Below are 20,514 nucleotides of genomic sequence, written 5' to 3' on the forward strand. Positions count from 1 at the left end.
TGCTAAAATAATGCACAAATGACTTCAAAGTTGTAATCACTCCCAGCTATTTATTACTGCATTTCATTATTAAGTGTATTTTTTCCAAATCATATTAGAGATGGGGTATTTGTTATGAATTAATATGCATAACTAATTAAGTTACTACTTTGGAAAATTTTATTTCTCAAAACCACTGGTGATCTGGGGCATAGAGAGCTGCATTGTAGTCCATTTAATCCATTATGGAGCACAGAAAGGATATGTGAATCTCTTCTCTCATATCTACCTATTGCCATTTTGCTGTATGCTAACATGTAAGCAGTTGGCATCCTTCACTACTTTGGCTGCATCAAAGTATTTGTCAATATTTCAAATTATACAGTATTGAGTATCAGAGAGAAGCCAGACATTTTCTTCATCTCACATGCTTTTCCAGAGTGGTTGACCAAACAAGGAACGGATGATTTAGATGCTAGTCGATTTTCTCTGCCCTAATCAAGTGCATCAAATTTGTTTATAACATACCTGTTTGTCTTATTATTGGATTCTCTGAGCACAACTTGTGATTTGAAACTTGGGCTTAATACGCTTCCATTTTGGCTGAGTTCCTAATTGAATAAATTCAAAACTTTTGGGGAATAGAGGGAAGTAATTGACATTACATTATTTAGATACTTCATGGATAATTTTGTGACAATTGCAAGCTTTCCTGCAAAAATTGCCCAGATGTTTGATTAGCTCCAAATCAAACGGTTACTCCTGTGACTCTTGCAACCAATTGACAGCTTGAATAAAAGGAAGAATATGAATAAAGCATATAAGATCCTAAGGAGACTTGATAGCCAATATAGATCACCTCACATTTAATAGAAACAAGCTAAAGCTTGTCCAAGATGTATGTTAGATATGCATTCTGGCATTGCAAGGGCAATGGAAAGGTCAGAATGTTTGCAGAGAGTGCAAGCAGGATGAAGAGGAATAGTGTGCTATGGTCACAATTACAGGTGTTATTTCTGGCTTTTATTAGGGAATTTGGTTGATGTGGCAGGATAGAAAACCTAACTAGGGAGAGTGAAAAACAGGTGTGAAAAAGGTGTTCAAGAAAAATTTGAAACATAAAGAGATTTCAGATGAGCCAGATTTTACAGCAGAGACTATCAAAACTTCATTAAACCTTTGCTTATTTGTATTCCTTAGTGTTTTTTTTATCTTTCAGGCTTCCGGAAAATTAGCTTGGATGATTTGCGTAAAGCCTACATTGTGAAGGACGTACAGCAGTATATCCTGTATCGCCTGGACCAGGAAGAAGCATTAAGACAACACCTGACTAAAGAAACAGCTGAAATGTTAAACCAGCTCCATATTAAAAGCAGTGGCTGTTTTCTTTATCTTGAATGTGTCCTTGATGGAGTTGTGGAAAGCTTTATTATGCTACGAGAGATTAGGGATATTCCAGGAACTTTGAATGGACTATATCTTTGGCTTTGTCAACGGCTTTTTGTGCGAAAACAGTTTGCGAAAGTGCAACCTATTCTAAATGTAATTTTGGCTGCTTGTAGGCCATTAACTACTTTGGAATTATATCATGCTGTGTGGACAAAAAACATAACCATGACAATTGAAGAATTTCAACGTAAATTAGATATTTTATCAAAGGTTCTTATAGATGGCTTGGGGAGCACTAAAATTCTGTTTCACTACAGTTTTGCAGAGTGGTTGCTTGATGTGAAACACTGCACACAGAAATACTTATGTAATGCAGCAGAGGGTCACAGAATGCTTGCCATGAGTTACACATGCCGTGCAAAAGAACTCTCCCCTTTGGAGGTACAAGAGTTTGCACTACACCTGCTTAATTCTAACTTGCAGTTAGAACCACATCATTTAGCCTTGTGGATGATCTGGAATGGCACACCTGTGAAAGGAGCTTTGTCAACAATAGTTCCTAAAGAGCAGGAAATACTACAGCTTTTAGTAAAAGCAGGAGCTCATGTGAACAGCGACGATGACCGCACATCATGTATTGTACGTCAGGCTCTAGAGAGAGAAGACTCTATTCGAACTTTGCTAGATAATGGTGCTTCTGTTAATCAGAGTGACCCAAATGGAAGAACATTATTAGGTAGCGCAGCCTACAGTGGCAATTTGGATGTTGTTAACCTCCTGATATCTAGAGATGCTGATCTGGAAATTGAAGATAATCATGGACAGACGGCGCTCACGCTTGCTGCTAGACAAGGTCATACAAAGGTTATTAATTGCCTCATTGGACACGGTGTTAACATAAATCACACTGATCAAGACGGCTGGACTGCATTAAGGTCAGCAGCTTGGGGAGGACATACAGAGGTGGTATCAGCACTTCTCTATGCTGGAGCTAAGGTAGATTGTGCTGATGCAGACAGTCGAACTGCTCTCAGGGCTGCAGCATGGGGAGGACATGAGGACATTGTTCTCAATTTGCTTCAGCATGGAGCTGAGGTTAACAAAGCAGATAATGAAGGAAGGACTGCACTTATTGCAGCAGCATACATGGGACATAGAGAGATAGTAGAACACCTGGTGGATCACGGTGCAGAGATCAATCATGAAGATGTGGATGGCAGAACAGCTCTATCAGTAGCAGCACTGTGTGTCCCTGCAAGCAAAGGTCATGCATCAGTGGTTAGCTTACTGATTGACAGAGGAGCAGAAGTTGACCATTGTGACAAAGATGGTATGACTCCTTTGTTAGTAGCAGCCTATGAAGGCCATGTGGATGTTGTTGATTTGCTTCTTGAAGGAGGGGCAGATGTCGATCACACTGATAACAATGGTCGTACTCCTCTTCTGGCTGCTGCATCCATGGGTCATGCATCTGTTGTAAATACCTTATTGTTTTGGGGTGCAGCTGTAGATACTATTGATAGTGAAGGAAGAACAGTACTGAGTATAGCCTCAGCACAAGGAAATGTAGAAGTGGTGCGGACTCTGCTGGACAGAGGACTAGATGAGAATCATAGGGATGATGCTGGTTGGACTCCATTACATATGGCTGCATTTGAGGGTCACCGACAAGTATGCGAAGCACTTATTGAACAAGGTGCTAGGACTAATGAGGTGGACAATGATGGTCGTATCCCTTTAATACTGGCAGGACAGGAGGGCCATTATGACTGTGTACAGGTTATGCTTGAAAACAAATCCAATGTGGATCAGAAGGGTTACGATGGTAGAAATGCATTACGTGTTGCATCATTAGAAAGTCATCGTGACATAGTTGAACTACTCTTGAGCCATGGAGCCGATGTGAATTACAAGGATGCTGACAGCCGCCCAACATTGTACATTTTGGCACTTGAAAATCAGCTAGCAATGGCTGAGTATTTGCTAGAAAATGGAGCAAATGTGGAGAGCACAGATGCAGAGGGGAGAACTGCTCTTCATGTCTCCTGTTGGCAAGGGCACTTGGAAATGGCCCAAATTTTAATAAATTACCATGCTGATGTCAATTCTACTGATAATGAGAAACGATCAGCTTTGCAATCTTCTGCATGGCAAGGGCACGTGAAGGTTGTGCAGTTACTAATTGACCATGGAGCATTGGTAGATCACACATGCAACCAGGGTGCTACTGCTCTTTGTATTGCAGCCCAGGAAGGACATGTAGATGTTGTTCAGACATTGTTGGAACACTCAGCAGATCCAAACCATGCAGATCAATTTGGGCGGACTGCAATGAGAGTTGCAGCAAAAGGTGGCCATACACAGATTATAAAATTATTGGAGAAGTATGGGGCATCGAGTCTAAATGGATGTAGCCCTTCTCCAGTTCACACAATGGAGCAGGCAGCCCCTCAATCTGTCACTATGAAAATGCACTCTTTAACTATTAAATCAAACAGCTCTGGTAGCACCGGTGGAGGAGATCTGCAGTCTGCTATGCGTGGTTTTTCTAATGGTCCTCAACACCCCTTCAGTTCACCCTCTGAATCTCCAGATTCAACTGTTGATCGACAGAAATCCTCACTGTCTAATAATTCACTCAAGAGTTCCAAAAACTCATCTCTACGCACAACATCATCCACAGCAACTGCACAGACTGTACCCATGGACAGTTTCCACGGCATGTCATTCACGGAGCAGATACAGCAGCATTCATTACCACGCAGTCGAAGCAGGCAGTCTATTGTAAGTCCCTCATCTACTACACGATCCATAGGACAGCATGCAAATTCTCCAACTAGTGAATATGATTGGGGACAAATGAAACCCAGTGTGAGATCTTCTAAAAGTGTTAAAACTGGCCACATTGAACCTAGCGAAGGCTCTACCAAAATTGGTTCATCTGGGAAGAGATCAGCCCAAAATAAGCAAAACAACTGCCCTCAGCCAAAGGTTTTGGAATATGAAATGACACAACTGGACAAACGAACAGCCATAAATAAAATAGTCCAGAATAATGCAGTGCCATTAAAACAAGCACCACTTGAATCACAATGTAAGATACTGATTCCACACAGTCCACAGGAAGCCTCAAGGGCTCAACAACAGTTCTTAATACAGCAACATGGGGAACAAAAGAAAAGAAATGGAATAATGACAAATCCAAATTATTTACAAGGGAATCCTGTTCTCCTGGGCAGAGTTGCAGTTCCAAAGAATGGACAAGAGAAAGGACATACTGAATGTTTGGAAGGTTATCCATTAGCAGAGACTGAACTAAGTCTGAAGCAAGCCCTGAAATTACAAATTGAGGGGACAGACCCTAGTTTTAATTACAAGAAGGAAACACCATTGTAGCAGGTACTGTCAAGCTAATTTGTATGTAAATCTAATAGATGCAAGTATTTAAGCTGTGAGAGCTTCACGGCATAGCATGTTTAACTTTCTTATGGTAAAGTTCCTTTTTTGAAAATATAATTTGATCTACTTCATGAGCCAACATGTCTATATAACAGTAGTGAGCAGTATCTGGATCAAGATCACTTTTGTTTTTATATAACTATTTATGATAGAGGAATACCTCAATCTGAAGGGTGTCACACATGCAGGAGCATTCCAAGACAAGGGATAGACTTTGAGCTTAACTGCCTAACGGTCTGGTGAAGTATGTCACTGCCCTGATGTAGCCTGAACAATTTAAAATTCCTCAGTGGAAAAGGACTCACCTCTGGCAGATTACCACCCAGATGATGAAGACAAAATCCTTTCCCTTAAGACCCCTACAATGTCTGAGTACCTATAGTGTGGAAACAGGCCATTTGGCTCAACAAGTCCACGCCACCCCTCCAAAGAGCATCCCACCAAGACCCAAACCCCTACCCCTGTATTTCCCATCATCCCTGGACACTATGGGCAATTTAGCACAGTCACTTGACCTACCCTGCACATCTTTGGACAGTGGAAGGAAACCAGACCACCTGGTGGAAACTCGAGCAGACACGGGGAGAATGTGCAAACTCCACACAGACAGTCGCCCAAGGTTGGAATCAAACCTGGGTCTCTGGCGCTATGAGGCAGCAGTGCCAACCACTCAGCCACTGTACCACCCTCTTAGCTTGGAGATCCAAATATCAAATCCTAGCCTCTGCTGGCATTCCTAGTTGAATATCCCCAAAGAAGCAAGTATGTATTACCTGTGGGAGAGATGAGAAACTGGCACTGGACCTTTCTGCAGCTGATCTATTAAGATATTTATAAGTACCACAAAAAGTTTAAATTCATGCAATCATGCATTGGGTTCACAATTTAAAACTTTTAAGAAAAATAAGCATTTTTCTCTGAAATATTTACAATGTGGTTGAGTATGTGGATTCAACACAGGTAGATTTATTCATCAAATGAAATAGCTAAACAGAGCACTTGGCAGGAGCCCCAATTTATGGTTATAATAGATCATTCAATTTCTGTGCCAAAGTTAAAAATAAACCTGCCATAATTGAACCACCAAGAATGAACTGGCAGTTCTGAAATGCTTGGTCTTAAAATTTCCAGATACGTTTCAGAACAACATTATTCCATGCAGCAAGAGAAGAATTTAAATTCGTATGATGGATATTTGCGATTGTGTAGAAAAACAGTTCATATTTTCTTGTAAAATAATTTATAGTAGAGATTTTAAAGTGACCTCTCACCATGTTTACAGAAAGACAGTGTACAGAGAGAGACCTCTAACTATTCAATGAACTTCACCAATGATCCAAACTGTAAATGTCATTGGGCTTCATCCAAATATTATCAGTGAATGTTGGAGTCACTGTAAGAGTATATCTCCTCTTTACACCACAAAACTGAATATGCAGAATAGTATTAAAGGGAAGGGACGGGAATTGGTAATGGCAGAGCTCAAGGCAGGAAGACTTGTCGAGGAAACAGCAATTTTGCTGTCCTTGAACCTGCAAGTATCTTTTAGAAAAATTTAGTCTATTTTTAAACGAACTTTATGCTGATTTAGCTACTTTATGTTCTGCCACTTAGTGCATGACTTAACACATGCTGCATCATTGACAGGTATCCTAGGTCCTACGTCTTTGGTGGAAATGCTGGACACCAATTTCTAGAAACTTCCAGAATTTCACATGAAATGAAAATCCAGGGAATACACCATTTTATTCCTGGCAAGGATTTGAAACAGTCAGCCTCAAATATCAATTATTGCCTGAATATCATTGAATCGAATTGAATTATTTTTATTGCTACATTTTCTCATGTCAGTACAGTGAAAAGTGTACTCGTCGCCATTTATGATGCTAACTTAGGTACAGAGGTCCCTAGGTACAGATTCTTGAGTGCAAATTCTTAGGAAAAAGAAATTTGAAAAATAAAGAAGTAAAAAGTCCAGCATTACAGACCTTCAAAGGTACAAAATCATAGTAATAAATTAGAAAAATAGAGTTCAGAGAATAACAATCCTTCCTCAATAATATAATAAAAAGTTTAAAAAAGTATAAAGAAGAGAATTTAATACAAAGTCCATTTAGTGCATTTCATGGGCCTGGGCCGCCCCACCCCATCAGTTGGTATCCCTGGCCAGACCTACCATAGTGAAGAAACCGTTCTAATCATTCATTTTATGTAGAGCTGCTTATCCTTTTGTAAAGATGGACGAAGGCAGAATGATGGATATTGTCTACATGGACTTTAGCAAGGCGGTCCACGAGGTTCCACATGGTAGATTGGTTAGTAAGGTTAGACCATATGGGATTCAGAGAGACTTAGTGAATTGAATACAAAAATTGGCTTGACAGTAGGTAGTCACTTATATAAACAATTTGAATGAGAACTTAGGAGGCATGCCTAGTAAGTTTACATTGACATGAATATTGATGGCATTGTATGTTGTGAAGAAGGTTATCTAAAGATATAACAGGATCTTGCTTGACTGGGCCAGTGGGCCAAAGAATGGTTGATGGTGTTTAATACAGCTAAACGTGAGGTGTTGTACTTTGGTAAGACAAACCAGGGCAGGACTTACACGGTTACTGGTAGGACCCTGGGCAGTGTTGTCAAATGGAGAGAAGTGGGGGTACAGGCGCATAGTTCCTTGAAAGTGGTGTCGCAGACACAGTAGTGAAGAAGGCATTTGGCACACTTGCCCTCACTGGTCAGAGCATTGAGCATAGGAGTTGAGAGGGCATGTTATGGCTGTACGAGACATTGGTATGGCCACGTTTGGAGTACTGCATACAGTCCTGATTGCCCTGCTGTGGGAAGGATGTTATTAAACTGGAAAGGATGCAAAAATGACTTACAAGAATGTTACTGACACTGGAAGGTTTGTGTTACAAAGAATGGTTGGATAGGCGAGGACCCCCCCCCCCCCCACCGCCCCTGCAATTTAGGAGGCTGAGAGGTGACTTTATAGAGGTTTATAAAATCATGAGGGGCATAAATAAGGTAACTAGCCAAGGACTTTTCCCTAGGGTACATGAGTTCAAAACTAAAGAGCATAGGTTTAATGGGAGCAGGAGAGATTTAAAAAGGTCCTTATGGGCAACTTTATCACTTATTGGCTGGTATATGTAACATGCTGCTGGAGGAAGTGATAGAGGTGGGTACGGTTACAACATTTAAAGGACATTTGGACAGATACATGGATAAGAAATGCTGACAGGGATACGGCCAAACGTAGGAAAATGGAACTAGTTCAGTTTAGGAAACCTGGTCGGCGTAGACAAGTTGGGCCATCGGCCCTGTTTCCATGCTGTATGCCTCTGACTCTGTGGCTTGTCAGCTGGAATATACCTTAGATTGCCAGCACAGCACCCTCTGCAGGATATTTGGTGGCTGTGAGCAAAACACAAAACAGGCAGATACCTCAACCAAACAAATTGAAGAATTCTCACTTACACACAAACTAAACCATGAAATATAAAGTAAGGAATGTAAATTAATTTAAAATACATAGGAAGCAAAATAACAATTCTCTGTGGGAAAGAGACAAAGACAAAACTTAAGGTATTTTCCTAGATTAAAAGCTCCCAAAACTAACTTTGTAGTGACAGAATAAAATGCCACATTTTTGTTTCCACACCAGTATCCTTCTTATAAATTCTAAATCATTATGGGGTGTGAAAAAATGATAAAGATGTTTTTGAATGTTCTCTTCAATTCACTCTTCTGAAAGGCAGAAATATGTATTAAAGATTAAATGTAGCAGAAGAATAGATCATGGCATTGACTGATTAATAGAAATTTTAAATAAGCCATGTCAGGAAAAGTCCAGTTTTCCTATATCTTCAGATTCCATTGACATGATGCTCCCTAATTTATTTTTGTCAAGAATATATTTGGCTTGTATATATGTATAATTAGAGATGTAGGTCAGTTCCTATTTTAAAATTGAATTTTTGTTAGAGAGTTCTATATTGAATTAGATTTAATGTAATTGTTTTTGACCCATCAGTTCTCATGGGAGAAGATGAAACAACTGATATATAAAAGACTAATTGGATTTGCTTAAATAATTAGATGAATAGACATGGTCTCTACAGGCTAGTGCATCTCAAATCTACATCTGTCAAATTATCATAATACTAATATACTGTATTACTAAGTGTTGTAGCCACTGCCTGGTTATTGAAGTAGATAATGTGGGACCACTTTAGAACTGAACCGTAAAGAACATGTAGGTCCCAAGTATGACAATCTAGGCAATAAACTAGCTCATCTTAATTGCTGTAGCAATATGTTTTGTTAATTACATTGGGATGGAGAAAACAAAATAAGCCAGGATTTCATTTATGAATGCAGAAATTAATTATTGCTGTTACATTTAACCACAGGATCTATACAGTAACATGCACAAATTCAAGAAAATCCTGGTAGTTTATTAATTAGTTTACTAATTTATTTAAATCTAAACCATTGTTCATTTCCAGAGAAAATGTAATGGATTTCAGTGAAGTGCAGCAATTGATTACCATCATACTTTGCTGCTGGAACATGAAAGACATTGAACCAATTGCAGCCTCAGTGGAACATCGGCCTGATTTGAAGAAGTCACCCGATATCAGTTTTGAAAGCACATTCGCTTTGTGAAAGCAGCAGTGGAGAAGTCTTACTACGGCATAAATGTTCAATACAAAATAACTGTGCCTAATTTTATGTCTGTTTTTAAGTATAGTCATTTATATGCTTTACATATTTATTTGTGTTACTTTGTAATTTCATAACAAAATAGTAGTTACATCCCAACAACTGTTGCTATTTTATGGTGCATGGAGGAGAATTCAGAATGCTGAAATTGAAGTTAGAATTTGATTGAAATCAACAGAATATTGAGATTCTAATTAAGCAAGGCTTTGCTGATGTCCTCTGACTGAAGATGTGATATGTGGATTGTAGCAGAATATGCACCACCTATTGCTGTGGATTCAGATCTGCATTTATAGACTAAGTATGCATGGAACTATTTCCCTGGGCCCAGTTGTTTTGATAAGATGGCATTACAGAACATCCACATAAAACTGAAAATGAATTAGTCTAATACTTATTTTGTTTTCTGTTACGCAGTGTTGGGTTCACAAACACATATACAAAGGGTGACCTCGGGTCAAGTACAACTTTTGAAGGGAGTTTATTTTTACTCTTAATGGAAGTTGGATGTACAAATTATAGTGGAGTACAACAGCATACATTGATTTCTGTGCGTGTGGTTTTCTTTCCTGTTGAAGAAAGAGACAGAATGCAGCCAGCTATGTAACATGTTACAGAAAAACTGGTTGCTTGCTGTACATTTGTGACTTTTTGTGTAAGCTAAAAAGATGTAAGGTGTTGAAGATATAGATGGCAGGACAACTGTGATGTAGTGCATGGACATACTTAGACATGAGCTGATTCCAAGGCCAAATCAAGATATGTTTTGTATATGAGTAATAAGCATAGCCTCATATGGGAAAAGTTAGAGAAGCTTGTATTCCAGTACAGTATTTTTGTCCCTGTGGGACTATTGTCTGATCAACAGACTGCAGTTTCAGATTTTGGAAGTGTTGACTTTGCCTCTGCAGGCTTGATCATGTTATTGCATCCCCGAATTCTAAACAGAGCCCAGGCAGGAGTAATAAAAAAATACAGCTTCATCACGGGCAGCATTTGTGTTTATTACTCAAAAAGAATGTACTTGAAGTTTCAAATGATCCCTGCAGCCTTTCTTGTTAATTAGGTTTTATAGATGCCTTCCTCATTATCATACTGATTAGCCAGTTGTCAGATTTATTCATAAGGTGCTGAAATTTTCAGAGAATATGACTCAGTTTGGAGTTTTGGAAGTTAATGTTTGGCTTTGAACTCATTGGAAATATGATTTGTTTAATTTCCCTGCAATGTAGATGCTATAAAGAGAAAATTCCCAGATTGATGTCGTGAGTAAGCAGTATGTTGAGTCTGTATCTCAAATCACCAGGCTTTGGGTGGAATGAGTTGATGGGTTAACACAAAGGGCTAATTATATTGCTTGAAACATAAAAGTTTGAAGAGTTAAAAAAAATTGTTCTTGTTTGGACCTGAACTTCTGATTTAGCCATATAATCATCTATTTGATTCTATTAAGCTAAATATATCCAAAGTAATTTGTTGATTCAGTTGAAAGAAAAGCAGCTGAAGATTACAAGTGGCCATGTGCCCTCCAATCATGTTCTCCTACATTTAACTCCAGGCAGGATTTGAATTCTGTATGTTTGTATTTTTTAAATTAGTTTTGTTTTGCTATGCAAATCTATTTTGTTTATTCAAATAGTCACTTAACTGCATTTCAGTTAGTTAGATTTACACTTAAATCCTTTTTTTTGTATTTGGTTGTAAATAGCTTTAATGTACATTGAATTTTGCATTGTAAGATTTTATTTTATTTCTTGTATTATATTGAGCAAAAATTCCTGTGTATAGTAAAGTGCTTAATAAATATATTTGCTTTTCAGCAGATTGACTTTAATTTAACAACAATGTTATTGTCGACTAAACAGTTTGTGGATTTGTTTCAGAGAAGAATGAAGTGAAAAAACTTGTCGGACAACATACTATAAGGATCATTAATTGTTTTGATTTGAAGAGAGACCCCAGACCTTCTAAAAGTCAAATTATTAAATTATGATTTTCCAAACTTCCTTCTGATGCATACTAGGCACAATGACTGAAGCAGTGTGAGGAAGCTTGATTTAATATATAGTTGATTCAGAATGTTCTGTATTGGGATGTCCTGTATTCTTTAATAATACCATCCCTGTTAATATATTTTTCTCTAATAACAAGCCCCCATTTCCTCCCAATAACTACTTTACAACAAGTATTGTTCTCAAACTGTCTTACACCTACAGGTCACAAGCCTTTCTCATAATATTTTCCACTTCCCTAAATGAATATAGTAGCCAATCACTGTTCACAGAAAAGCAGCCGACTTGATTGGCATCCTATTCAATGCCACCACCATCAAAATAGTAACAGCATTGGCTAGCATCAACATGCTGCTTGACAGGATCTTGTCTGTGACCACCTACTACCTAAGATGATGAGGCAGGAGATGCAAAGGAACACATCACTTACAAATTCCCCACTAAGCCACACGCTATCCTGACTTGGAACTTTATTGGTATCCCTTCAGTTACTAGGTCAAAATCTTGGAACACCATATTTAATAGAAATGTGGGTGTGTGTGCCCTTCTTGGACTGCAGTTGTTAAAGAAAGTGGCTCACCATCACTCTTCTAAGGAGAATTATGGATGAATAATAAATTCTAACTTATCTAGTGATGCCTACAGCCTCTAAACAAGTAAAAAGAAACAGAATTTCAAACAAACAAGCTGATAATTGAGCCAGTGGGAGGATTAGAATCAAAGACAGACATTGAGAGACATGGTAGTTGATGTAGCTCTGAATGTTGGCATACGTATGAGTAGTGATGAGATGAGATGGGATCTGGATGAGATTTTGGGCAGCTGTGTAGCCAATCTTCAGAAAGGTGAGAGACTACTGAGTGAAGAGAACAATCTCATTGATTGCTTATTCAAGCCATTCTCCAACTGCACCCTGAGTGCAATGTATCTGCATGGCCCATGCCCAGCATCCTCCTCAACCCTTCGTTCACGTAAGTCAAAAAAGCTAACCATTAACTTTGTGTCGTTATGCCTGTTGTCATACTAACTCACAACTTTAGGCTTCAACATCTCACTTTGGAGCTTGGGCACCTATGACTTACTTGCGTCTGCCAGACCATTTTGTGTGCTCATCTGCACAGGATTCATTTTGGGACCTTAGCTTCAATCACTTTATGCTTTCTTGAAGGATACCAGCCTGTAACCTTAGTACCTTCTATCATTTTGTGTGATATATAGTGAGAAACCTCAGAGAAAATTTTATGCCAGTTGAAGAAAAGTCATATTGGATTCAAAACACTAACTCTCTTTCTGTCCCACAGATGCTGCCAGAGCTGCAGATGGTCCATGATTGTTTAGGCCAGTTTTGTAGGCTGTACATCCCAAATACTGATAAATCATATCAAACATCATATACCTTTAGTTGTTTGCAACAAGCAAGGCACAAACCATATCCTACCAAGGCATGCTTACCAATCATGCAAGACAATGTCCAACATCACATATGATTCTGCCATCAGACAATATTTGCTTAATAAACCTGAATTTGTGAAGAACTACATTGACAACCAACTTAGGATTGGTAGTTGGGCTCAGTGTGTTAGTGGACTTAAATTGAAAGCTGCATGTTAATTTACAGAACCTAGTTCATTAGAGACAGAAAGAACTTCTACAGGTGCTATGCCTGTTTCAACTCAACAAAATAGATGATTTCTCAGTCCAATACTCTAACGAATCAGAGTCAACCTGCCTTCTTTAAAATTTAGAATGAGGGAGAAAAGAACGTAATGTTTCTGAAATAGTGCGAGACTGAGTGGTGACAACAGCTTTCATAGTAGCTTCGTAAACAGCAGGAGAGAGAGTGGGGTCAGCAGCTTCTCAAACAACATGAAAGGGAAGATCTAACAGCCCTGGAGTCCCTACAACCAGCTTCTACCTGTCAGAGCCAAAGTGTGGCATCACAGAAATACAGACATGTGAAAGGTGGGTATTTTCCTTTCACTCTTTAAATTGGCCGAGGGATTTAGGAAGCTAGGAACAGGAGTAGGCCATTGAGCCTGCCCCGCTATTCAATACAATTATGGCTTTGGAACCCTTCACACATTTTACCCATCCTATCACTGTACACCATTTGTAAATCTATCAATCTCTAAGTATATTCAAAGACTAAGTTTCCATAGCCCACTAGGGTGAAGAGATTTCCACAGATTCATAATCCCCTAAAACATAAGTGGCATCCCTTTTATTAGAAATTATATGCCTGGTTCTAGACTCCTCAATTAGGGAAATCATTTTACCTGCATCCCTTTAAGTATTTTGTAAGTTTCAATGAGATCACCTCTCATTGTTTGAAACTCTGGAGAATACTCCAGCATCTGCAGTTCCTATTAGGTCTGTAGCTCCCTGCTTTCTCTGTTGCTGGTTTCACAAACAGTGGGGTGATACTTGAGACCTTCCAATCACATGAATCATTCCAGAATCTACAGAATTTTGGAGAAAATTACCAGGAAATAAATAGATGTTTGAAACAGTTGAGGGCTATGTTGAGCTGACATGACTAAGGGGTTGAGGCCTAGGGCTGTTCAACCATGATCTTGCCAAATTTTGAGGCAGGCTTGAGTGAGAAATGGCCTCCTGATCTTCGTTCTTCCTTTTAATAGAACATGGGATAGTACAGCACAGTACAGGCCCTTCGGCCCACGATGTTATACCAACCTATTCTACTAAGATCAATCTACCTGCATGCCCTACATTTTATTACTTTCCATGGGCCTATCCAAGAGTCGTTTAAAAGTCTCTAAAGTATTTGACTCCACTACCACTTTCGGCAGCGCATTCCACACGCCCACCACTATCTGTGTGAAGAAGATACCTCTGACATCTCCCCTATACCTTCTTCAAGCTACCTTAAAATTATGCCCCCTCGTAATAGTCATTTCTGTCCTGGGAAAAATTCTCTGACTATCCACTCTACCTATGCCTCTCATCATCTTGTAAACCTCTATCAAGTCACCTCTCATCCATCTTCACTCCAATGAAAAAAGCCCTAGCTCCCTCAACCTTTCCTCATAAGACCTGCCCTCCAGTCCAGGCAGCATCCTGGTAAATCTCCTCTGCATCCTCTCTAAAGCTTCACAATCTTTCCGGTAATGGGGTGACCAGAACTGAACACAATATTCCAAGTGTGGTCTAACCAGATTTTTATAGAGCTGCAGCATAACCTCATGGCTCTTAAACTCAATTCCCCTGCCAATGAAAGCCAACACACCAAACACCTTCTTTACAACCCTATCAACTTGGGTAGTAACTTTGAGGGACCTATGGATGTGGATCCCAAGATCCCTCTTTTCCTCCACACTGCCGAGAATCCTGCCATTAATCCCGCATTCTGCATTCAAATTCGACCTCCAAAAAGAATTATTTCACGCTTTTCTAGGTTGAATTCCATCTGCCACTTCTTTGCCCAGCTCTGCATCCTGTCAATGTCCCACTGCAATGTACAGCAGCCCTCCACACTATACACAGCTCCACCAACCTTTGTGTCATCAGCAAACTTACTAACCCACCCTTTCACTACCTCATCCAAGTCATTGATAAAAATCACAATGAGCAAAGGCCCCAGAACAGATCCCTTTGGTGCACCACTGATCACCAAGCTCCAGGCTAAATACCTTACATCTACGACCACCCCCTGTCTTCTATTGGACAGCCAGTTTTGTATCCCGACAGCCAAATTTCCCTGAATCCCAGGCCTCCTTACATTCTGAATGATCCTACCATGTGGAACATTATTGAATGCCTGGCGAAAATCCATTTACAGCACATCCACTGTTCTACCTTCATCAATGTGTTTTGTCACATCCTCAAAGAATTCAAAAAGTCTTGTGAGGCATGACCTGCCCTCACAAAGCCATTCTGACTATTTCTAATCAAACTGTGCTTTTCCAAATAATCATAAATACTATCTCTCAGAATTCTCTCCAATAATTTGCTCACCAGAGAACTTAGAATGACTGATCTGTAATTTCCAGAATTATCCCTATTCCCTTTCTTGAACAAGCGAATGACATTTGCCACCCTCCAATTTTCTAGCACCACTCCAGTGGACAGTGAGGATGCAAAATCATTGCTAAAGGGTCAGCAATCTCTTCCCTTGCTTTCTGTAGAAACCTTGGGTATATCCCATCTGGCCCAGGGGACCTATCTATTCTCATGCTTTTCAAGATTTCTAGCACATCCTCCTTCCAAACATCAACCTATTTGAGCATATCTGCCTGTTTCATGCTGTCCTCACAAACGTCAAAATCCCTCTCACTCGTGAACAAAGAACATCTAGCAGGTAACTGTTAATTACCATGAGTATGTGGATTGTTCATAACAATGCCCTCTACCAGTCAGTAACCACTAGTGAACCAATCAGCACTCTCCTCTAGCATTATAAATGATGTTTTTTTCTGTTATATCGATATTGTTACAAAATGTCCTCACAAGTGCTGGATGAAAGATTAGTTCTTTGTTGTCAACAATATTATTGCTCTCCACCACAGATTGGTATTGTTAGCATATATACATTGTTTTCTGTATCTGTTTTTTAAATCAAATTTTGATTTTATTGAAGCTTATTATATTTATTTAAAGATTATTTTAATGAAAAGCTATTCCATGAAAGTTTACAACCCCACTCTTGCAGTGTTTTCCTATAGCTGTCTCTTTGCCCAGTTTTTTTCAACATACACATGGTGTTGTTTGGTTCTTGCACTGCACATTTCTAGTTCATTCAACTATCCCAGTACCTCTGGGACTGTAAATTTTCTGATACTAGTAACCACTAACCTACCAGTGTTCTTGTATTCTTTTGTGTACACATCTGTGATCCCATGCATATATGCTCAATCAGTGGGGAAAAAAATCACTTAAAGATCATCAAATAACCTTTATTAGATAAAACAGCTGCAGACACTCAGTCAGATGTGTTTTCCTAAGATTTGTGTAATTTTTTTTATATATCTGTGCTGCTCAATCAAAATTGCATCAACTTGTATTGTCATTAATGTAATTTTGAATTTATCAATATCCTCTTTCATTCCTCCTGCGCTGCACATGGAAGGAGCAAAGAGAGTGAATAATAAGGCCATAAGTTACTCTCGGGATTTGGTTTGCATTGTAGTTCATGACAGCACAGCTAACAATAGATAAAATGACATATGCAATGTGAGAAATTTTACAGCCCTTATTTCAAAGTCTCTGTCACTTCTTTCTTTGCAATGTTTACATTAACATCAATATGATAAAATGTAAATAATATTAATGATGGTTCAACCTAAAAGTGACACACATTGAGAAAAGATATGGTAATGTAATCACTCTGAAATACTCCTGATTTAACAAACAGGAAGGATAAATAAAGGCATTATACTGCATTTCCAGTACCGAATTTTCAGACTGTGCATACACAGGTACATTAAAATGCTCGTTGGTCCATGAAGCTGTGTTTGTTGTCAGCTGCTTGCAGTTAAATTCTGTTTGATTTTCTGAAACCAGATGACTGGTATTGAAAGATCAACAGAAACTGTGGGGATTCTAAGCAGCAGTAAATATAAAGAAGAGAACAATCAGTCTCCTCACAGAAGAAACAGCATCAAAAATAAAAATTGCAGCTGATTGTCTCTATTCTACAGCAGCTTCTTATCCAGACAGGTTATTCTTCTTCATCTAAATATTTCAACATTCTCGACTGTTGAAAACAAATGCTTCCTGTAGCAAAGATTTGAGAATGACCAGATTCTACTCCTGTAAAATAATTTCTGACTCATACAAATGTGTTTGTTTTCACCTCCACCTCCTTCCCTGGCACATTCTGAATAAAGATTGGATTGGATATTTTTGTTCCCCTCTCCTACACACATGTACACACATACACACAAACGCACACACACACAGACCCAGAATAAGCTCCACCCAGCCACCATTGATGGAAATCTTGAGGCTTACCCACAACTATAGATGTGTCAATTTTGAGAAGCTCGTCAAAGAACTGTTGATCCAGGTGAGGACAGGGCAAAACAGCAATCCCTTCCTTGTTGTGATTGAGGCCAACTAAAACACTAAACAGTTCATCAAGTACTTGTTTGAGATGGAGATTAGGATTCTGATGGTGGTATGTTGTATTCCACATGCTGTCTGTCTGATAAGAAGTGTGGAGCAATCATCATTACTCTAGGGAATCATCCTAACCCCATCAGAAGAATAGCTGTGCAAAGGAGGGTTTAATCTGTGGAAAGGGTTGTATTTTAAGCCATAGAGATATGGGCAGATGATACACTCCATATTATGTGTCAGTGCAAGAGCTTTATTCAATACTTTGAAAGGTCTGCTCTTTCATATTTAGAGACTTTGCTTACAGTTTATGTCATTTTGCTCATACACCACATCCAGACTTCATCAATCACACACTGAGATCAGATAGCAGACACACACCATCAAATATAAGAGAACACTACAGAGAAAGTTTGCCCTCAGCATTTGATGGATACAGTGGGGACTCAGCGCCCAAACATCACAAATGTGTGAGCAGAAGAGCCAGCAGTATGGCTGCCCTTCAGGATAGGGCAGACACTGTCCAGTAAGAATCCTGCTGCAGGCAATGGGGACATAATGGGTAGATATTTTAGCCCAATGAAATGAGGGACAACCCTTTCCATAGGAAAGAGTGAGCTGCACACAGCAGAAGGGCATGGGAGAGGAGAGAGGGACAGTAACAAAACAGCAGACATATCCTTAACCCAGGATCCACTGCAGAAAGCAAAAGTACCTGGAGATGTTTCAGAAAGAGTAGGAACTGCAGATGCTGGAGAACCTGAGATAACAAGGTGTAGAGCTGGATAAACACAGCAGGCCAAGCAGCATCAGAGGAGCAGGAAAGCTGATGTTTCGGGCCTAGACCCTTCTTCAGAAATAGGGTCTAGGCCCAAAACACCACTTTACTGCTCGTCTGATGCTGCTTGGCCTGCTGTGTTCATCTAGGTCTACACCTTGTTATCTCAGTAGTTGAAGATGATCAGGATTCAGTGCCACAAAAGATTGCCTCTCTAGACAGGTGGTCACCGAATCTGGGCATTCAATGTTGAAGATCTCTCACTTTGCAACACTGTTTGCTGTTAGCAGCCAACAGAGTCACTGTTGCTTTGAACCTCTTTGTTTCTGGCTCCTTCCAGGAATCGGCAATGCATCTCAGTGGTATCTTAAAAAAAGCTGCAACTTGTCTGTTACTGGCCCCCTATTTCCAAAGACAAACAGTGCACTTAGATCATGAAAGCCATGGCCACTCAGGCAGAGGGCAGTCAGGTTTATCACCATTGCGAATTCTTTTGGGTGCAAGCCATCATTGAACGCATTATTTAATGACCTAGGCTTCCAATGAACCTCCAATACAACTCATCAACAGAAAAGGTTTGCACTCCTTTGGCATTCATCTAGTCTGTGATCACAAAATCTTCCTCCAAGTGTACCCCACTTTCCAGGCAACTGACACAAATCCTTCATGCTCACCTCATCCAGACATCATTACATACTTACTCAAACCATTAAAACATAGCAACAAATCCTCATGGGTAAAGGCATGGACACGCACTGCCCTGAGAGCCCTGGATAGCAGTAACTAAGCACAACCAATCACCAGGATCACAACTGAGCAGGCTATTAGGCTTCTGAAGAAGTGCTTCCACAGAATTGACCAGTCGCATAATACAAGGGTCTTTGACACTTCAGTGGTCAGCTGCCTTCTTCATAACATAGTCCTCTGGATAGGTGTGAATCTAGATATTTGTGAGGCTCTGAATTCAAATAGTTCATCACAAGATGCACAGGAGCAGGAGGTGAAAAGAGAAGGAGGAAGTGGAGGTGGTGAGAGATGACACTAAACAAAGAAATGGCCCAGATGCACAGCTAGTGCGTGTGAGGAAGTCAAGAATGTCAGAGATCTCAATGCATTCATGTTTCAAGTTCTGAATTGCATTGGCTACCATTAAATGGAAAGCAGTCTGCGAGTGGTAGTAGAAGGAAAATATTCTGCCTGGAAGTCAGTGGTGAGTGGAGTTCCACAGGGCTCTGTCCTTGGGCCTCTACTGTTTGTAATTTTTATTAATGACTTGGACGAGGGAATTGAAGGATGGGTCAGCAAGTTTGCAGACGACACAAAGGTCGGAGGTGTCGTTGACAGTGTAGAGGGCTGTTGTAGGCTGCAGCGGGACATTGACAGGATGCAGAGATGGGCTGAGAGGTGGCAGATGGAGTTCAACCTGGATAAATGCGAGGTGGTGCATTTTGGAAGGTCGAATTTGAAAGCTGAGTACAGGATTAAGGATAGGATTCTTGGCAGCGTGGAGGAACAGAGGGATCTTGGTGTGCAGATACATAGATCCCTTAAAATGGCCACCCAAGTGGACAGGGTTGTTAAGAAAGCATATGGTGTTTTGGCTTTCATTAACAGGGGGATTGAGTTTAAGAGTCGTGAGATCTTGTTGCAGCTCTATAAAACTTTGGTTAGACCGCACTTGGAATACTGCGTCCAGTTCTGGGCGCCCTATTATAGGAAAGATGTGGATGCTTTGGAGAGGGTTCAGAGGAGGTTTACCAGGATGCTGCCTGGACTGGAGGGCTTATCTTATGAAGAGAGGTTGACTGAGCTCGGTCTCTTTTCATTGGAGAAAAGGAGGAGGAGAGGGGACCTAATTGAGGTATACAAGATAATGAGAGGCATAGATAGAGTTGATAGCCAGAGACTATTTCCCAGGGCAGAAATGGCTAGCACGAGGGGTCATAGTTTTAAGCTGGTTGGTGGAAAGTATAGAGGGGATGTCAGAGGCAGTTTCTTTACGCAGAGAGTTGTGAGAGCATGGAATGCGTTGCCAGCAGCAGTTGTGGAAGCAAGGTCATTGGGGTCATTTAAGAGACTGCTGGACAT

The 20,514-nt window shown here is 39.9% G+C and overlaps 1 protein-coding gene across 3 annotated transcripts in view; it reads left to right on the top strand.

Moving 5' to 3' along the window:
* Positions 1 to 11,274, top strand: part of ankrd50 (ankyrin repeat domain 50) — a 92,230-nt gene extending 80,956 nt beyond the window's left edge. For all 3 annotated transcript variants that reach the window (XM_048532966.2, XM_048532948.2, XM_048532958.2), the window contains 2 exons: positions 1,199 to 4,767; positions 9,345 to 11,274. In XM_048532966.2, the coding sequence (XP_048388923.1) occupies positions 1,199 to 4,764 (3,566 nt within the window). In that variant the 3' untranslated portion in view covers positions 4,765 to 4,767; positions 9,345 to 11,274. The remainder of the gene's footprint in view (positions 1 to 1,198; positions 4,768 to 9,344) is intronic.
* The last annotated feature ends 9,240 nt before the right edge of the window (positions 11,275 to 20,514 follow it).

This window comes from Stegostoma tigrinum, chromosome 1, assembly GCF_030684315.1.
Source record: "Stegostoma tigrinum isolate sSteTig4 chromosome 1, sSteTig4.hap1, whole genome shotgun sequence".
Taxonomy (NCBI): domain Eukaryota; kingdom Metazoa; phylum Chordata; class Chondrichthyes; order Orectolobiformes; family Stegostomatidae; genus Stegostoma; species Stegostoma tigrinum.